Below are 17,737 nucleotides of genomic sequence, written 5' to 3' on the forward strand. Positions count from 1 at the left end.
GAACAAAGAAGGAGGTTTTAGTGACACTGCAACAACACGGCTGTTGTTGATTTCATGTGTGGTTACGTATGTTAGAAAGTTGTGTAGTATTAATACAAAAACGTCATCAAACCTGTTTCTAATTTACTTAAAATTCATTATGGATCAAAATCTCCTGCTCCACCAGAATGTCGCTGCGCTTGTGTGTGTTTAGAGGCTGGTGTATGATTATGAATGAATGTGTTTCAGGCGCCATTTTCACCTCTTCAGAAGGTGTCCGAACACCTCAGGCTCCTCCTGAGCTGCGTACTGCTGCTTCCTGTTATCTCCTTGCATCCTCACACTGGCCCAGCTCACCATTTCCTCCTCCTCCTCGTCATCCTCTTCTTCCTCCTCCCCTCCCCCTGTTCCCTCTTCTACTTCCTCTCCATCTGTCCTCCCGTAGGCAAGACCCCCCAGGGGGCTGCTGCCTGTCCCTGAGGTGCCCTGAACGCTGCGGTTACTCCCAAATGCAGAGTCTGCATCATCCTGCTCAGCCAGCAGCACCTCGTCTATGTCTGTCTCACGGTAGCAGCGAAGCGGGATGGCGTCCAAGTCGGTTTCGGAGTACTTCAGTGTTCGGCGAATTATGCCGGTTTTGGGCGATGTACCAATCACAGCTGGGGGAGGGGTCACCAGCTCTACCTCTACGTGCTGCACCCCATGATTGGCCGAAAGCAAAGGCAAGGATGAAGGTGGGGTTGGAGTGGGAGACTCACTGGAGTTTCCACTAGGAGGTGCTGTGGAGGTTTCCAGAGAATCTGCAGGTGAAGAAAAGATGATGGTCAATGGTCATAATCTGTCTGTCTATCTATCTCTCTATCTCTCTATGTATCTATCTATCTAGCTGCAGTAGAGGCAACAGAGGTGGACATGTTCTCACTTTTCTCCCCCCTGCTAACAGCCTCCTCAGCAGGTGTCCCGAATAAAAACTCCCACTTCGCCCGTGCGATCCTCTGACAGTGCAGCGAGGGCACAGGCACTGCAGAGCCACTGTCCGTCTGAAAGATACACAAAGACAGAATTACATTTTCCATTCCCAGTATCTCTGAAGACTTTTTTTTGTTAAACAAAGTGATGCAGTTTAAACTGACTAATTTGTGGCTTTGCAGGTTTTTGAATGTTGACCCAGTACTTGCCTGTATTCCTGAAGTGGCAGCTGCCGTCTCATTGCTGTGGTGACTGGACTGACTGGTCTCTGGAGACCCACAGTCCCTGTCCCCCAAGCTGCCCGTCACCCCGCTGGAGCTCCTTGAGGACGACCCCCTCATTGCTCCGTTCTGCTCTGCCTCTGGAGGGTCCTCTACAATCTGCAGTCGTGGCTGCAGCTCTGCCCCATATCCCTCCATCTCATCTCCCTGCTCTTCTTCATCACAGCCCTCGTCTTCCTCTGCAGAGTCCAGCACTACTGGTCCCAGAAGCAGGATCTCTCTCCTCCTCTGTTCAGCCCGTTTCTGCTGAGCCGTGGGGCTGAGCGGCCTTCGACGTTGACTGGATTGATGATCAGGAGTTCTACATCCAGGTTCTGGGCTTGACCTTAATGTATTCTCCACATGAATCCCCCACTGCTCCCTGGAGGTCCAGCTGACCGGTAACTCCTCAACACTTTGATTGATAAAAAGTCTTCGAGCAACCTCAGAACAATCGCCTTTCTCAAAACAGCTGAGGTCTCCTCTCCTGTCTGGGCTCGGGGACCAGGAGTCTCCAGTGTACTGCGGAGGCAGGCGGCGATGCAGGGTGGGAGTAGCTGGTGCTCGGAGATCAGCTTGGAATAGCCTGGGGTCCCTCAAGGGAGAGCTAAGCTCAGTGGGAGGATGAGAGGGACGGAGGACACGTGAAGGAAGGGCGGGGGAACTCTGAGCGGCTGATAAAACTGAGCTGTGGAGCTGGGATTTCTGAAAACACTCCTCCCGGTGTGGGTCATTATTGGTGTAAGAGTTTGTTTTGTGAGAATGCGAGTGCAGCGCAGAGTTTTCAGGCTGGTGAGATTCAGTGTCGTCAGCTGCTGGCGCGGGTTGGTCAGTTAAAGGGATGTTCATCTTAAGAGTTTGCTTAGACTGTTGTGCATTTGGAGATGAGTTGTGAGCTTCTCCAGAGTTTAAGCTGCTTGCATGTTCGCTTAAAGCATTGTGCAATGAGGACCTCCTTGTCTCGGTGAAAACTGAAGATACTTTGGTAGCCTCCTGTGCTAGCCTGTGGGCAACTTCAGGGCTGTGAGCTGGGGAGGAGGATTTGCTGTCACTTAACTGGTTCAAGCCCTCGACTACATTATTGCCAAGTTGGACGATTGCTCCTTGCGGTGAGGTGCTCCTGTTACAAGCCCTGTGAATTAGTTTTTTGGTGGCTGGGCTTCCTGGCACAGATCTGTCTTCTCCTGACTGGTGATGGGGACTCGAGTGAGAAGACATTCTGGACTGGGAGGAGAGCTGGTCTGATGCTGGGCTCCGTGGCAGCCCACATGGAGCCTGGCTCCTATCTGTGATGTGGTCTTTGGGGTTTATGCTGATGTTCTGACGCTGAACAGGGGACCCAGCCCAGGACTGGCAGCGTGGCTGTTGGTTGTAGCGGGAAGATGAGGTATGCTCAAGTGCGTGGGCGAGTTTTATCCTCAGTAGAGGGGAGCCGAACTCCTCCACAGCCCTCTGGGTAGCTGCCCTGCCGATGGGGTCTAAGGGCGTTTGCCGGTAGCTGGGGGAGAAAACCTGCTGGTGACTTCCTGGTGATCTGAACGTCAATTTAGGACTGGAGCTGCACGACGAATTAGGACTCCCAAACCAAACTGGGTCACTGAGGCGTTTTCGAACATGGGAGGGGGTGGATATTTCCTTATTGGTCCCTTTCTCGTGCACAGAGGTGCGCCGACCGTCAATAGTCTTCACGTTTGACTTCTCTATGTAACTAAAGGTGACCACAGACCGCTTTCCAGCGCTGACCTCGTCCTCTTTAAACCTCCGGCAGTTAGGAGGCGTGTGATGGACGGTGACCTTTCCGGAGGAGGGTGTAGGTTGCGTGTGGACAGCAGAGACACCATCACAAGGTGCACTCCAGCGCTTGCTCACTGTAGGTGAGCTGCTGGCTTGCTGGAGCTGAAAGCTGACAGTGTTTCGAGAAGGAGACTGGCTGTGTGTGCAGTCCTGGACCAGATGGTGAGCTGTGGAGACCTTGCTGACAGTCTGACAAGACGTCTGGCTCGCTAGCTGAGACAGGAGCTCTGCAGGGCTGTCCTGAACCGAATGTCCCTGAGCAATCCCTTTTTCACTTTCTGCAAATGCCCTGTTTCCTCCATTCTGATCTGGGGCAGACCTCACTTCCACATACAGATGAAGGACTTTTCCAGACTGGGACATGACCTCCTCTCTGCACGTAATGAGGGCAGAGACAGAAATGGAGCAGAGACAGAACGCCAAATGAGGGACGAAAACAAGCTGAGATTCTTGTTTTTCTACTTTAATTTGTCGATTTGGTTTTTGTTTTTTCTGCTGGTGGTACGTGTCAGTTTATTTTTAGATGGTCTTTCTTCTCCCTTCCAGGGCGTCGGTGTGCAGAGCAGAGACACACACGCTGAACGGCCAGAGGACAAACATGCCCGTGGGACACCTGCAGTAGCTCCCTATTCTTCATACCTGTGAATGAAAGGAGAAGATGTCAGGTTTTGTATCCTCAAATGAGCCACACCAGCTACTCCTGCTCTTTGTGATGCAGTATAGTACTCTCATTGTGTCAAATTACATTCTCATTACATACTCTGCTGGAACCACACCAACCAGGAAAAGATGGTGTAACTGATAGAGCGTTGTGAGAGGACCACATTAAGTCTTGAATCTCATTGTGTTAACCTTAACATTTTGCAGATATGTGTGCATGTTGTGCCTCCTGCTTTACTCAGATAATTTTCTTTATTTTATTTTTTAATGAGGTGAACAGTGAGGAGACTATAAGCTCATCCAGCTCGGAGATCATCCCTCACTTCCTCCTCTGCTCTCTGATTGGACCTGGTGATGGTGTTTTATCTAAAATCTGAATGAAACAATGCAACACTCTGGACTGAGTCAAATGAATCTATTAACTGAACAGATTTTCTGATTGTGAGACGACATACATGCTTAAAATAGAAAATCAGATTAGCCTGATGTGATCAGGTTTTATTTTAGGGCTTATGCAATATTAACACTGAGGACCTCCTGCGTACCAAAGCATATTCAAACGAGTAACAGCTTAGCTCCCCGCCTCTCTCTCTAAACCCATATCTGTCAAACCTCAGACGTTCACCAATGAGTCAAATATCAGATCCAGAACACCCACAGTTTTCAACCACATCATGCACCAAACACCAAACTTTTAGTACAGAAATCTTTGTGCAGCTTTTCCTCTTTGTTAGGCTTAATCCCTCGATGGCAGCTAAACTGAGCCAAGCCTTTCCATTCTGTTTAGCTTTCATGCAGAACATCTTTCCATGCCAATAATGCCACAGACAACAGAGCTCCTGTGTAAAAAAAAGAGTCACTCACATGAGGATGGTGAACTCCAGACGGCTGCCAGCAGTGACAGATTGGAGTTGCCTTATGTTAGCAGTGGGAGAGAACGTGTGCGTTGAAAAGAGAAGTCATCAGAACAAAGAGAACTTGTGAGGGAGTTGGCACGAAAAGCGAGCAATGACCCCAACTGATGTTTCTGCCCTCACTTCAAAGAGACCAAACTCCATCTTTTCAATCTTACAAATCGTCACTATGGCTCTTAATTATTTTACCGAGCCTGGCTGCTGGCTGCAGCTGTGACCCCTACACTCACTAAAGTGCATTTAATGAAGCGTTTTCAATTTGTTGTGAATGAGAGCATTAGTTAAAATGCAATAAAATGTTTCTCCTTCTCTCATTAGCAAACAGCTTTTACTGCCTCGCCACTTTGCCACACTCTGTATTTCTCATTTTCACACCTCAGTGCTACTGTTCCCACAGCTACACCATTCACAAAACAGGCCTTTGTCCAGTTGTTGGTGGCTCCATAGGGTCCCATTGTCTTAAAAAGGTGAGGGGAAGACGAGCCGTCTTCTTGGCTGCATTATAAATTGCAAATTTGGTCAAGGAATCCACTGAGGAAGCCACTCAGCTAAATCTGATTATTCAGACTAAACAGCAGAGGTGTGTTTTCTGTGGGCTCGCTGCTTCCTGAACCAGTGACAGGATGCAACTCAATCCAGGAAATTCTGTTGGAGCAACAGATCCAAGATTTTGAAGGTGTATCAGATGATAAAGTGCTGCACAGTGGTTTAGAATATTAACAAGAAGAGTATGAAAATATGAGAAGTCATCATGGTGCAAAAATGCATCCTTGTGTGATTAACTTCACATTGCATTGTAGAAAAAGTCAAACCAGAAACAACTCTGCGTTGTTTTGGCAGAGCCCTCTTTGGTGCCAGTGGTGAAATATGATCAGTGAGACTGTGAGTTTGCAGAGTGAGTGTTTAAAAAGCATATTAACGCCACAGTTTGTAATAAGTCTGAGCGGAGGTGACCTAAGAGCAGCCTATGAATTCCCAAGGTGTTGACACCATAACTGTGAGCTAGTAGCTAATTGCATCACCAGATGCTGGATCAAAAAGCATTAGCACTATCTGGGTCTCCAGAGAACAGAGCTTTTCTATAACATTCAGAGTGGTTGACATACTGTAAAAGTAAAAGTGTCCTACTTTTATCTACATTGGCTGTGATGCACAGTTTGTTGTCTCCAGCCAGAAGGAAGAGGACAAATAAGATACTCAACTATTTTCCTGTTGTTATAGTGAACAGGGATCCTGACATCACCATCATGCAACATCTTCACATGCTGACGTAGCCTTGGCTGCTTCAAGCAATAGATCCACATGGATTATTATTATTAGATATGATCTGTCGTCTTTATCACCACCAAGAGAGGAAGCCTGTAAGACAACGCCGGCCGGTATCGATTCTGGATGGAGCCGATGAGACTGAACTTCCGTTGCACCTCTTTAATCCACAAATTCATGATCAGAAGCGGATGTTAATGGAACCAAGAGATATAATGAAAAAGAACAGTGGGAGAAAGTGCACGAGATAAATGGAGAACAGGCTGGCAGTGGGAGAGAGAGTGAAGGCAAATGGAGAGGATGAGAGAGTTATGTATGTGAAGGAGAGCGCTGTGCTGGCAGTCAGCCAGTGATGGAAGTGTAAAGTAACAGGAAGCCTCATGTTAGAAGCAGTAACATCTCTGCAGCTCTAACGCAGCCTTTTACTCTTCATAGTGTAGACTGACAGTTTAAGGCAAAACAAATTCTCCACTTCACCCTGGTTTCACAAAGATATGAAGTCTAGCAAAGTTTCCACTGGGGATGGAAAATGCTAATTCTGTTCCCATTTCTTTTTTAGTTTCAGGTTGATTTTCCTTCTGGAGTCTCTGTGAATCTTCTTCCATCCTCATCACCGTCAGTTATTACAGTCACAAGGTTTACACGAGTTTTGCCCTCAGTTTTGCCTCTCAGGCAGCCAGTCAATTTTACTATCACGCTATTTATGCTTCAGAAATGCTGCTTAGCAGAACCTACAGTTAGTCTCTCCTAAAACAGGAAGAGACATGAAACAAGCACTCACATCCCATTTTAGTTTTGTCATCCAAAACCAGGAAGTGACCTCCACACACAGTTTTACCAGTTTAACATTAAACTCCTGTTAAAAGTGTCCAGTCGGTCCTGAACTGCAAATAAAGGCTAAAAACCATAAAAAAGCTACAGAGGTTTACATATACTTGTTAGATTTATGTTGTTAGTTAAATGTAGGAAAAGAATTGGACATATTTAGTAAAACGTGTCGGTTTATAATATAAAGTTCTAATAATTATTAGACTTAATTTCATCTTTACTTTCTTCCCATAAACACACACTAATGTTAAACGCTGGCTGCTGCAGCGACACCCTTCAGTGCCCAGTCTTCTGACATCTGTCCAACTTGGCACAGGTTCTCCTGGGACCATTACTACTGTGCCAGGACTTACAACAGAAACAGACCATTACCACTCACCACCTGTCCCACTCCTCCTGATTTACAGTAAAACACAAACACTTAGCTGAACTTGTGCATTAATCAACATGCAAACCTCTCGGTTTGCATACTACAGTATTTACCTACTGCCAGTGCCAGTATATAGCTGGAAGTCACTTAAGTGTTTTTCTCTTTCTCTTTGAGCATAGATCAGCCTTAACGAGGCAAAGCAATTATTTGAGTGGCTCCACGTCCTTTTACGTATTTGCAGTTACAATAAATGTCCCACTCAGCCTCACCCAAACTACTCAAATGGAGAGACTGAGTGTGGTTAGGTTTAGGCAAGAAAAGCAATTTGGTTAAGTCAGACCACAATCTTTCCCTAACCTTAACCAAGTAAAGTCAGTGTTAAAAACACATGTCACACATCAAAGTGGATGCTTTACAGCAAGATCAGATGTTTTGGCAAAAAGAAATACAAAGTCTGGTCACATTAGCTTAATATGTTCAGTATCATTGTGTTTGCAATTTGCTATTTATGCTACTTGTCAATACTGTCATTCTGTTAATCAGTATGTTAGTGATGTGCCCTGCAAAAACACATTTACAGCTTATATAATCCATTCTGCTTAGTGTTTGCAGGTTAATGTGTGATTGTGTATGCATGATTTAGTTGTATGCATGTGTCCACAGAGTGATCCTTGACGTTGGATTAAATAAACGTGATGTTTATTTGTGCTCCTGCAAATATGTTCAATAAAAGAAGGAGAAGAAAAAGGTGTCAGAGCCGTTGGGAGAGGTAAAACTGAAGGATGAAATGTAAGAAGCTTAAGCAGCACCTTTAGTCATATCCTGCTAAAAAGCTGCTCAGTATTGATGACTCATCCTCTTCTTGTCCTTCTGGGTCACAATAAAAAAAGAGACACACATGCACATGCACAGGGAACCACACGTGTGTAAAGAATTCAACCAGGTCTTTGCACTGGACATTTATGAGGTAAATTACACCGGTAATTAAACTCCAGTCCTAATATTAGTTCCCTGGATACGATGGAGAGCCGGAGGGGGGTTTGTGCTAAAATTAGCTCCCAGCGTGCTTGTTGCTGCAGCTTTGCACTAGCAGAGATCATGTTGGTAGCACGAGTTTGTGCAGTTTAGGAGATACCACATTCAGGTCTGGAGAGGTTAGGAGCATTCATGTTATGTTATTGGGGGCGAGGGACGTTCAGAAAAAAGGCTACAGGAACCAACCAGCCTCTGATCCTCCTCTGACACAAACCACTATTGATTCTCTGCACATAATATCAGGTTACATCACATCATGCAAATTCTCAAGAAATGGACGAGAGCTCAGTGTCACACGGCTCAAACTCGCTCAACTTCCACTCTACTCGAGCATGATTACGGCGTCTAAGCTGTCTAATGCGAATGACTTTGCGTTTGGCTGTCTCGCTCCCTAGCGTTTCTGCTCCCTCCCTCCTGATGCTGCCTTCAAAGACACATTCAGACAAAAGAGACGGGTCCGCTGACTCATGCAGAGGCACAGAAAGTGTGTGTGAGAAGAACGATGCAGAGAGGCCCAGTGGTGGAGAGCAGAATGCAGAGACATTCAATCAACACCACACTCGCCATGACCTTGCTGCCTACACAACTCCTTCACTCACTACAGTACCTTAACTTGCTGAATGAAGAATTGCAGGAGAACGACGGACCAAATAACAAAAACTCATTGACCTTTAGCAAACTAACACTGATGAAACAATTTAAATCCTTGTGCAGGATCCATTCGTGCTCAAACACGTCTCTGTGGTCATTAAAGAGACGCTGTGAGGTTGTTGTTAAATATGTCAGCCTCAGCCTCAGCATCATGGACATGTAGATAGAGCTTCATGAAGGTGAAGTGACAGATTTGAAAACCATTAAAAAATCACTTCTTTGTCTCTGTATTTATCTCTCAGCTTCCATCTGCATAATCAAAAAGTCCTTAGAGACTCCCTGAGAGACCGGGTGCTGCAGGAAAACCCTGAATTATAAATATTTCTTGGAATCAAATCTTTGAGAACTCTCAGAAAGTTAGTTGCAACCTTCGCACCCTATTACCTCAACTGCAAAAATGCACAAGATGAACTGACTTCTTTAACCTTTATCCACCTGCTGTTGCATCCTTGAGGAGCCAACACATGTTGTAGCATCAGATTAGAATCTCATTACTGTTCTGCTGTGTATATGATTATTTATTCTGTTTCAAGTGCAACATTTTCATCAGGTTTGTCTGTGTTTCAGGTCGGATTTGTCTTATTCTGTACTGGTCCAGCTGAACTGGCTAAAAGAAGTAAAATCTCATTTCCCTTTTCCCAACACGGCAGGTGGGGGGATGGTTCAGAGCCGGTGCCTAATTTCAAACTGGTTTTTGTGTTTCGACAGCAATAAACTGTCTCTCGCTGGTTCCAGAGAGGAACCGAGTCTTTTCTAGAACCACTTACATCAGGAGCTGGCAGCAGGATTATCAACAAGGCCAATTAAAACATTGTTATAAATTTAGTTAGTATATCCTTTATGTAATTTGTTTAATTGCAATGTGATCAATATAGTTGATGCTAGTTAGATTGCTAATGAAATCTATGAATTCTTCGTCCAAACACTTAAAATATTATGTTTTCTACATTTTGTGCATAAATAACTTCTGCAAAATAAAATAATCAGACAATTCAAAGCAATAAGGTTTTCTGCTGTTATGTGTTTAAATTATATTGTTAAATTTAAGATTTTCTCAGCTTTTTCTCAGCTATAGTTACAGTTTGATCCAAATTATTGATTCACAAATAAATACAGGGTGAATTATTTTCATTGATTAACCCTTAGATTATTTTACATTAACATTAACAAAATTAACAAAAATGATTTATCTGCTGACTCGACTTATTTCAACTCTAATAGGATCATTTTATGAAACATTTGAATTTACACAACTTTTAATTAACAATAATTAATGATCAACTCTCTCAGTTCGTTCATGGTTTAAATGACAGCTGGTTGACTGTATGTAAATTCATGTAGTCCCTCATTTCACACACTCCTCACACATGTTCTCTTGTTCATGCCTTCACACTCCCAGTCTCACCCACACACACAATAAACTGTGGAGTCTTCTTATAACGTGACGTGCACATCTGGAGCTTCTGCATGCTGAAGCAAAGCAGTCAGCTACCTTAGCCGTTACTTATCTCAGTGGATCCCGAGCTGTCAGCAGAAACAGAGACACCAACATCTACATGTACCGTCTCACCTCGCCTCCTCTCACAGCCTCTTCATCCATACAGGATTTACACCTCCCACACGGTTTATCCCGTCTCATCCTTTCTGTTAGTCCGTCTGCCTTCCCTCTCATCTTCACCTCCTTTCTTCTTTCCCTCCAGCAGAGCAGTCGGTGCAGACCTGTCCGACCAGCACATCCTCCCTCCCACCCCGGCAGAAATGCTCACACTCAGCCAGTGAGTGCGCTCAGATCACCGAGCCCGCCCCCCTTCCCTTCCCTTCCCTTCCCTTCCCTCTGCCTTTCACATACTTGCTGAGTCAGTGTGGAGTAGTTTGAACGGGTGTGGGAGGTGCAGCAAGGAGGGAACGTGCAGTTTAAAGGCACTGGAGTGCAATCTGGACCCCTCTCCATGCTGGACAGGTTTGAAAATACAAAGTGGCAGATGTGAGGAAATGGAAATCAGACATGAGGTCTGATCTGCAGGGTGACAACACGTCGAGCATGTGTGAAGACCTCCTCCCAAACAACCTAACGGTTCATAAAAAAGATGCAAATGAAGACGTCAAGCTGGTCACTGCATTAGAAACGAACCATTTCACATCATTTCTTCCCACCTAAACATTTTCTTTTCTTTACTTAATCTTCAGAATTATTAGTATAATTATTCCTAAAACTACTCTTTACACAAACTGGATCTGCATCAGTGTGAGTGACGCGTCCACAGTCCTTTGACCACATTAAATAATGTCTACTATACTTTTGATAACTGATAACCTACAGTAAAGTCAGTGTTTGTTTTGCTCTGTGTGCTTTTGTTCCAGTTTCTTAATAATTTACTAGAACATATATAGGAGCAGCATCACGATGGGTCCACTTCATGCTGCTGAAGTAGATGCAGTGTTACAGTAGACGACTCATGAATATGTCTTTATATGACGTCTAAACTCAAACAGCTATGAAACCGTCCTCACCTGTATTTTTGTTTTAAAGGGTAAATACACCCTAAATTATTATTTGGAGTTAGGTTCAGCGGAATCCTGTGTAAAAGCCTAAACACAAAGTATCTGTCCCATTACAGACAGAGATCCACAGAGTAAAATGGAAAATGTTTTCCTGTACTTATGGACCAGATACAGACGGACTCACAGGTACAGGGAATAATGTATTTCAGTATGAAGAGGCAGATGGTTTAGAAGCTGCTCCTTCAAACAACGTAATGTGTTTTTCTTCATCAAAAGTCTAAACAATTTTATAAATAACTCATTGTCAGGTATGAGATTCTACGTGTTGCTACACACATTAAAATAAGTGTTGGGAATATGCAGCTGAAGTTAAACATAAAACTGTTGTTTGTCTGATGCATCAAGTATAACTATAAACATATTAATGAATATTACTAAACGATCCAGCTGTATTTCACCCACAGTGTCACCTTTGCTGTATCACATACAATAAGGTATTGATTACCTTCTATTGATTAATTATTTATTCTTTAAATGTCAGAGAACGATCTGAGGGCCTCCTCACAAGTTCTCTGTTCAGTACCAACAATATTCATTTACACACATTACAGAGAAGCAACAAGAACTCACACTGGGAGATACTGTGATTCATTTACAACCATTTGATTGAATAAAACCAACAGCGGTTAATAAAAAGACCTAAGTGTGTGTGTAGGTGTTTCTAAACGTATCTTTGCCAGTTTACATTTTACATGAGGCCGTGACCGAAACATCAGCAGAGTCAACAACCAGGATCCTCCGTGAGGCTAATCCGCTCCTCTAAGAAGACAGAAAACGGCTCAAACCTTCAGCTGAAGCAGCTTAAACGTGCTCATATTAATACGTTGAAGAATTTAGAGATGTCTGACAACAACATACTGAAACTCTGACAGGGATTCATCCCAGTCTTTTAATTCTCCTGAGAAAATTTAAAATCTCTTCCTCAAAGTCATCGTCTGACTCAGCAGAGCTCTAAAGTCACCAGTTTAATAGCAGATGGTTTTCCACAGCGCACGTGAGTGGATGAGGTGAAACAGGTGAAAATGACAGGCAGCGATCAGCAGCAGCCCGTCTCTGCAGACTGCACCATGCAGCACCGAGCCAGCTTTACTTTATAGCAGCGTCAGCAGATGAGAAGGGTTCAGAAAGCTGCCTGGAAACAACACATCTCTCATCGTGACCACTGTTGTATTTCAGACAAATAATGTCGAGGACAATCGAGTAAAAAGATTATGTTGACTGAGTGGCCGTCATCTTAAGAGTCCTACAGAGACTGAGAAGGACACTCGCTGATCAACGGGCTTTAAAAATAAACCTCTGGCTGTGACACTCAGGAAAAACACTGGATCACCTCCTTCTTTTCTAGCACTAACACGATTATCTGATTAATAGATCGGTCAACAACAAAAAAACAAACATTTACTGGTTCCAGCTTCTCACATTTTGCAGCTTTACTCAGTCTTATATCGCTGTAAACTCTTGTTGAAGCAGATGATGATGATGGTCCCTGTTTTATTATAGACTAAAGGACTGTTTTAGTTAGTTAGGTTAGTTGAGGTTATTCTGCAGATTTACAAGAGACGCCTGAGAACAAATGACATACAGTACAAATTAAGAACAGGCAGAGAAATACACACTCTAAATACTAATGAACATAGAGTCATGGTCATTTTTCATTTGACACCTCAGTAGTAAAAAAATGGGACCTTACACCGAGTCTGTACTGGAGCTGGCAGGTTATTGTCAGGTGTCATTCTCACCTAACATCTAGTAACATCTAGATGAGTTCAGGTCTCAGACTGGTTTAAAACACTGTGTTCTCCCACAATGCAATGTGTGAAGGAAACTGACTGACTGTAAACTACCTGTGATGAAGTGATTCTGAGAAAAGAGGAGATGCAGGATGAAAACAACAACATAACACTCCTTCCTTTGTCTCCTGTATATTGCACTATGTGATTTATGCAACTCTACTCCTCAATTAAACCCCTTGAAATAAGATAAACTGTGATCTCACTTGCTGCTGCACACATTAAGGGCATTAAGGGCTATCAAGCTTCGGGGGAAAATCAATTACTGGCACTGCGACGTTACCAAACAGCCAAGAACAAAGCCTGTATCACCCTTACTGAGTGACCAGCATGACCAAACAAGCCGACGTTTCAGCGTGTAAAGAGGAGAAAGCGCCTCTACAACAGATTTGCGTTTCATTAATCACACGGGATCCAGGCCACTGCAAAGCGCTCCATCTGCACCGCAGCCAACATACAGAAAAAGCCTCACAGATTGGAGCCACTAGCAGCAGACGACCACTCGTTACAGGGAGACACAGCAGGATTGTAAAATGCTAATGCTCGCCATCATCACACAAGCTCACGCCTATCCAAATGCTAAAAGGCCCTTTTCATCGCCAACACTCTCACCTCCTAAATACTCCCACTACCACACCTCCAAAATGTATTCTTGGCTTCCAGCTCTGGATAATATGAGCATATTCAGATCTCCATTACAGCCACACTGACTTTACACGAGAGTGGTTAAGTTTGAAACAAAAAGGCAAATAACTGGAGGAAAGGAGGAAAAATAACAGTGGCAGTGTGGGAAGAGATGAAAACAGACGTGGGAGAGAGTCGAGCATCTCCATCGTCCAAAAGGAACTGATAGGAACCCAAACATTGTGGTGCTAACCACTTTATTACCGCTGCTCTCTCACAACACAACATTTCATCCTCTAACTAAAGGACCAGGCTGCTGATTTTCTGTTTTTCCTGGTGTCACTACTTTTCCAACCGGTACCACAGCTCTATATTACTGGTGGAGGCCCAGATGTTTGGCTCTCAGAACTGAACGTTACAGCGTGTGGATACACCAAGTCCCACTCCAGTGCCATTTATCTATCTACCTGCAGTCACTTTTTGAATGATGAAAACAGAATACTGCCACCTGCTGGCACAGAGTTGTGGTGTGGCTCAACAGAAGAAACAAGTTTATGAGTAGATTATAGATTTTAGGCAGCAGTTCTCAGCACAGCACTCACTCCAAAGCTTTGTAAAGCTGAGGGGAGCTGCTTCTTCAGCTGACAGTAGTGTAGATTCATCAGTGACGGAGCCCGTTTGTCATAGTTCATAAATTTGTAATTAGAGAAATAGACATTTTTGCTGCTTTGAAGAAGTAATGAACACCTAAATACACAACTTACTAGTGTGTTCGGGAAAAACTAAGACAGTAGGGGTATAAAATCCACAGTATGGTCCATACAAACAAATGACAAAATAACCTACACTCTGAACTGTCACTGAATGCCTCACACGGAGGAACTGCTGCTAACAGACAGCTGACATCTTCCATACATGAGCAGGGGAGATATTGGATCTGCAGGACTCTGTACATCATTTGCAGAGAGCTGTTATTAATATGTGGGAGACTGGTGGATAGGTGGGATGTCTGCAACAGGCTGGCAGCAGGATGAGGGGAGGTGAGATGGAACAGAATCATGGACATTTGTAACGTGGCTTCAGATCTGTTACACCCTGTCTGATTATCTAAAAATGGAAGAACATCGTCAATGTGACCCAGCGTGCAGAAATCCGGGCTCAGTTACCCCAGATCCGAGGGTATCTAGTAACAAACACTAAGTGTTATCAGTGCAGTTGACTCCTGGAGCGCCTCAGTCCCACAGAGACCCCTCTGACAAGCAGCCCTGCAAACATGATGGAGTACATGTGTATTTTTGTGTGTTTTACTTTTTCTCTTTGCAGTAAAGGTGCAGTGTTCCACCCCAGAGGCCGAGTCTAGACTGAGCCCCAGATGGGGGATTCATAAACGGCCATAAATGAAGACAAAATGCTTCCATCTGCCCTTGGATCTGCTCTCGGGCTGATACGAGGGGGCATTTTACAGGGTCTTTAACCTGTCACACAGCTCTGTCCTGTTTTCTGCAGCACAATTTATCCCACGGTGCAGGATTTAACTGCATTATGAAGGAAAACAAACACGTGAGGAACATATGCAGGTGGAGTAACATGATCAGGCATCCGAGTAACTAGAACCAGCACATTTTTACTATTGTTACTTAAAACAGGTTGAGATCAACTTTTTTCATCAACTAATTGTCCCAGTCATCCCATCACTGCATTACAAAGGCTTTGAACAGATAGAACAGCTTGTGTGTGTCCACTACTTCGGCCTCATTAACCAGTCACACAGAAACATTTCTTCTCACCATGTTCTGATTTCAGGTGTTTCTGAATAGATTCAGATCCAACATGTCCAGGAAATGTGAATCTGACATGAGCTACAGCAGCTCTGCATTCACCTGTGTCTCCAGTGCTCAGATGCAGACGAACTTATCAACAATCCTCTCACGTCCACACTCACCTTAAAGCCAAAGCTCCTGTGCCAACTTTTCCTGTGAAGGACAAAACTTGGCTCGTGTGCAGGCTGCCAGTGGCACGCACAGATGCGTCAATGACAGCGGTGTTTGTGAGGTGTGTGACCTTTCTCTCTGTCGCCTCCTGCATCCCACAGGTCCGGCTGGATGTGATGCAGTGCGCTCACAGTGCGCGGCTCAAGTTGTTGTGCACTTACTGCATCTGAGGCAGCAACACTGAAAACGAGCCAGAGCCGCAAACGCACCAGTCGTTCCTCCACGGACACGACAGAGACAGCAGGAGACTGTACTCACCAGAGGATGTGATGTTGTCTTTGAAGCAGCAGCAGCAGCAGCAGCAGCAGCAGTGTTTGTCTTCCCGGTGCCACAGATGATGAGATGCTGTTGCATCGTCTGCTGCAGGCAGCCTGCTGACAGCGGCACTGCGGTGCGCATTGATCCGCCTCCCGCAGCTCCTGCAACGTGCGTGAGGGTCGTGTCGTGTGTTTAGTTTGGAAACGGGGGGAGATGTCAGGTGGAGACAGACATGTTGTGAAATGGACAGCTCCAGCTCATCGTCCAACTCTTCCACTCTCTCTCTCTCTCTCTCTCTCCGTCTCCACCGTGCAGCCTCCTCTCCTCTCCCTCCCCACCGTGCTGGGCATGCCCAGTCCCTGCATCCTCACCATCTCCAGGAGTTCACTCATTAAAGACAAGATAAGTGTTCAAGTGCATGAAAATGCTGTAATATATGGAACATTTAAAATGCTAAATAGAAAATAAATGTGTTTAATAAAGAAAATACACATTTATCAAACATTTAATGTGAATTTTCAATATTACCTGTTTTACTTTGACATAATAAAAGTTCAGATGTACTAAATGATCATCTGTCTGGATGATGGTGTTTAATTTAGCAGATAAACAGTTCCCTAAATGAGAGACATGAGTTGCTTAATCAGGTTAAACTGACCAAATGAAAACTCTGTAGAACTGAAACGTAGAAAAGAAAAGATTCATCAATCAACCAGTTTAAATTCACAGCACATTTAAATACCTGACATGTTTTTCATCCTAACGACAATGGAAGCGTGCCATGATGCAAAAAACCTGCCTGTTAGCTGGATGCTAATACATAATGGACTTCCTCATTAACACGCTAACAGAGATTAACAACAGCAGTGAGGGCTGAGATCCTTGAACCGCCCCTGTTGAGGTTTGGGTGCAGGACTATGGATGTAGTAGCATTTAGTCTGTTCAGGTGTTTTCTGGTCATAATGAGATCAGAAATGTCCACTGGGAAATAAAAACACTCCTGTATGATTAAAGCAGCGCTCACACACCTTCACATGTTCATGGATTTCCTCACATTGTCCTCTGGGGTGCAGTAACCAGCTGTTGTTAATGTGGGATAATGAACTCTTCCAGGAAGCAAATGTTGGTGTTTTTATTTTTGACCACAGCGACGGCTGCGACTGTGACCAGTGCTGCTTTAATCCAAATGAATGAATCCAACCTCGATAGCAGCTTGTGTGAAGTGCAGAGGGCAGTTTGGATTCACCTTAGCAGATGTAGACGCTTATAGATTGTATTTAAGGATAGTTTTTGTATGATGTCTGTTTGTTTGTTTGTATGTTTGAATGATTCAGATTCAATGTTTTGTCATAGAATTGATCACAGTTTGTTGGTTTTATGCTGCATATTTTCTTGTGGAATGTCAGTAAATAAACTAAAACACATCTATGAATATAATCTGCAAAGTACAGTACTATCAAAACACAACGTACACAAATACTCTCAAACAAGTGTTGTTCTTTCTCGGAGAGGAACACTGGTGTCAGAGCATCGGAGGGCAGCAGCTGCTGAACGACTCGGTGTTGGAGCTGTGTTCATCTCCCTGTCTCTTCTAGAAACTGTCAGAACCTCTTCTATTCCCACCAGCTGCTGCTCTCAGAGACACTCAAGAGCAATTAAGTCTTCTCTTCTAAGTGTGTCAATCAGTCTGAAGGCTGCAGCGTGTTATTAGGAAATGAATCACTTGTTTAGCAACAGACACTAATGCTAATGCTCTTTTTCACTGCAGCAGCAAAAGCAGCAGACA

General features: G+C 44.2%; 2 protein-coding genes across 2 annotated transcripts in view; both read right to left on the reverse strand.

Moving 5' to 3' along the window:
• The window catches only part of LOC113156775 (PH and SEC7 domain-containing protein 1-like), a 49,804-nt gene extending 48,860 nt beyond the window's left edge, over positions 1-944 (reverse strand). Inside the window, exons 1-2 of the mRNA XM_026352081.1 lie at positions 902-944; positions 242-779 (exon numbers count right to left, since the gene is read on the reverse strand). Coding sequence (XP_026207866.1) covers positions 242-339 — 98 coding nt within the window. The 5' untranslated portion in view covers positions 340-779; positions 902-944. The remainder of the gene's footprint in view (positions 1-241; positions 780-901) is intronic.
• Positions 396-10,392, reverse strand: LOC113156658. The gene is made up of 5 exons (XM_026351897.1): positions 10,297-10,392; positions 1,158-3,641; positions 902-1,019; positions 483-779; positions 396-415 (listed from the first exon to the last, which is right to left on the reverse strand). The coding sequence occupies exons 2-5, from the start codon at positions 3,363-3,365 to the stop codon at positions 396-398; spliced, it is 2,643 nt and encodes an 880-aa protein (XP_026207682.1). The 5' UTR covers positions 3,366-3,641; positions 10,297-10,392.
• Positions 10,393-17,737: the final 7,345 nt, after the last annotated feature.

Source organism: Anabas testudineus, chromosome 19 (genome assembly GCF_900324465.2).
Source record: "Anabas testudineus chromosome 19, fAnaTes1.2, whole genome shotgun sequence".
NCBI lineage: Eukaryota > Metazoa > Chordata > Actinopteri > Anabantiformes > Anabantidae > Anabas > Anabas testudineus.

Excerpts from the sequence above, each read along its gene's own strand:
- LOC113156658 (XM_026351897.1), bottom strand. The coding sequence starts at position 3,365 with ATGTCCCAGTCTGGAAAAGTCCTTCATCTGTATGTGGAAGTGAGGTCT. Across the intron at positions 1,020-1,157 it reads CTGCCACTTCAGGAATACAG|ACGGACAGTGGCTCTGCAGT; the intron begins GCAAGTACTGGG and ends TGTATCTTTCAG. Across the intron at positions 416-482 it reads TGCAGACTCTGCATTTGGGA|GACAGATGGAGAGGAAGTAG; the intron begins GTAACCGCAGCG and ends TGCCTACGGGAG.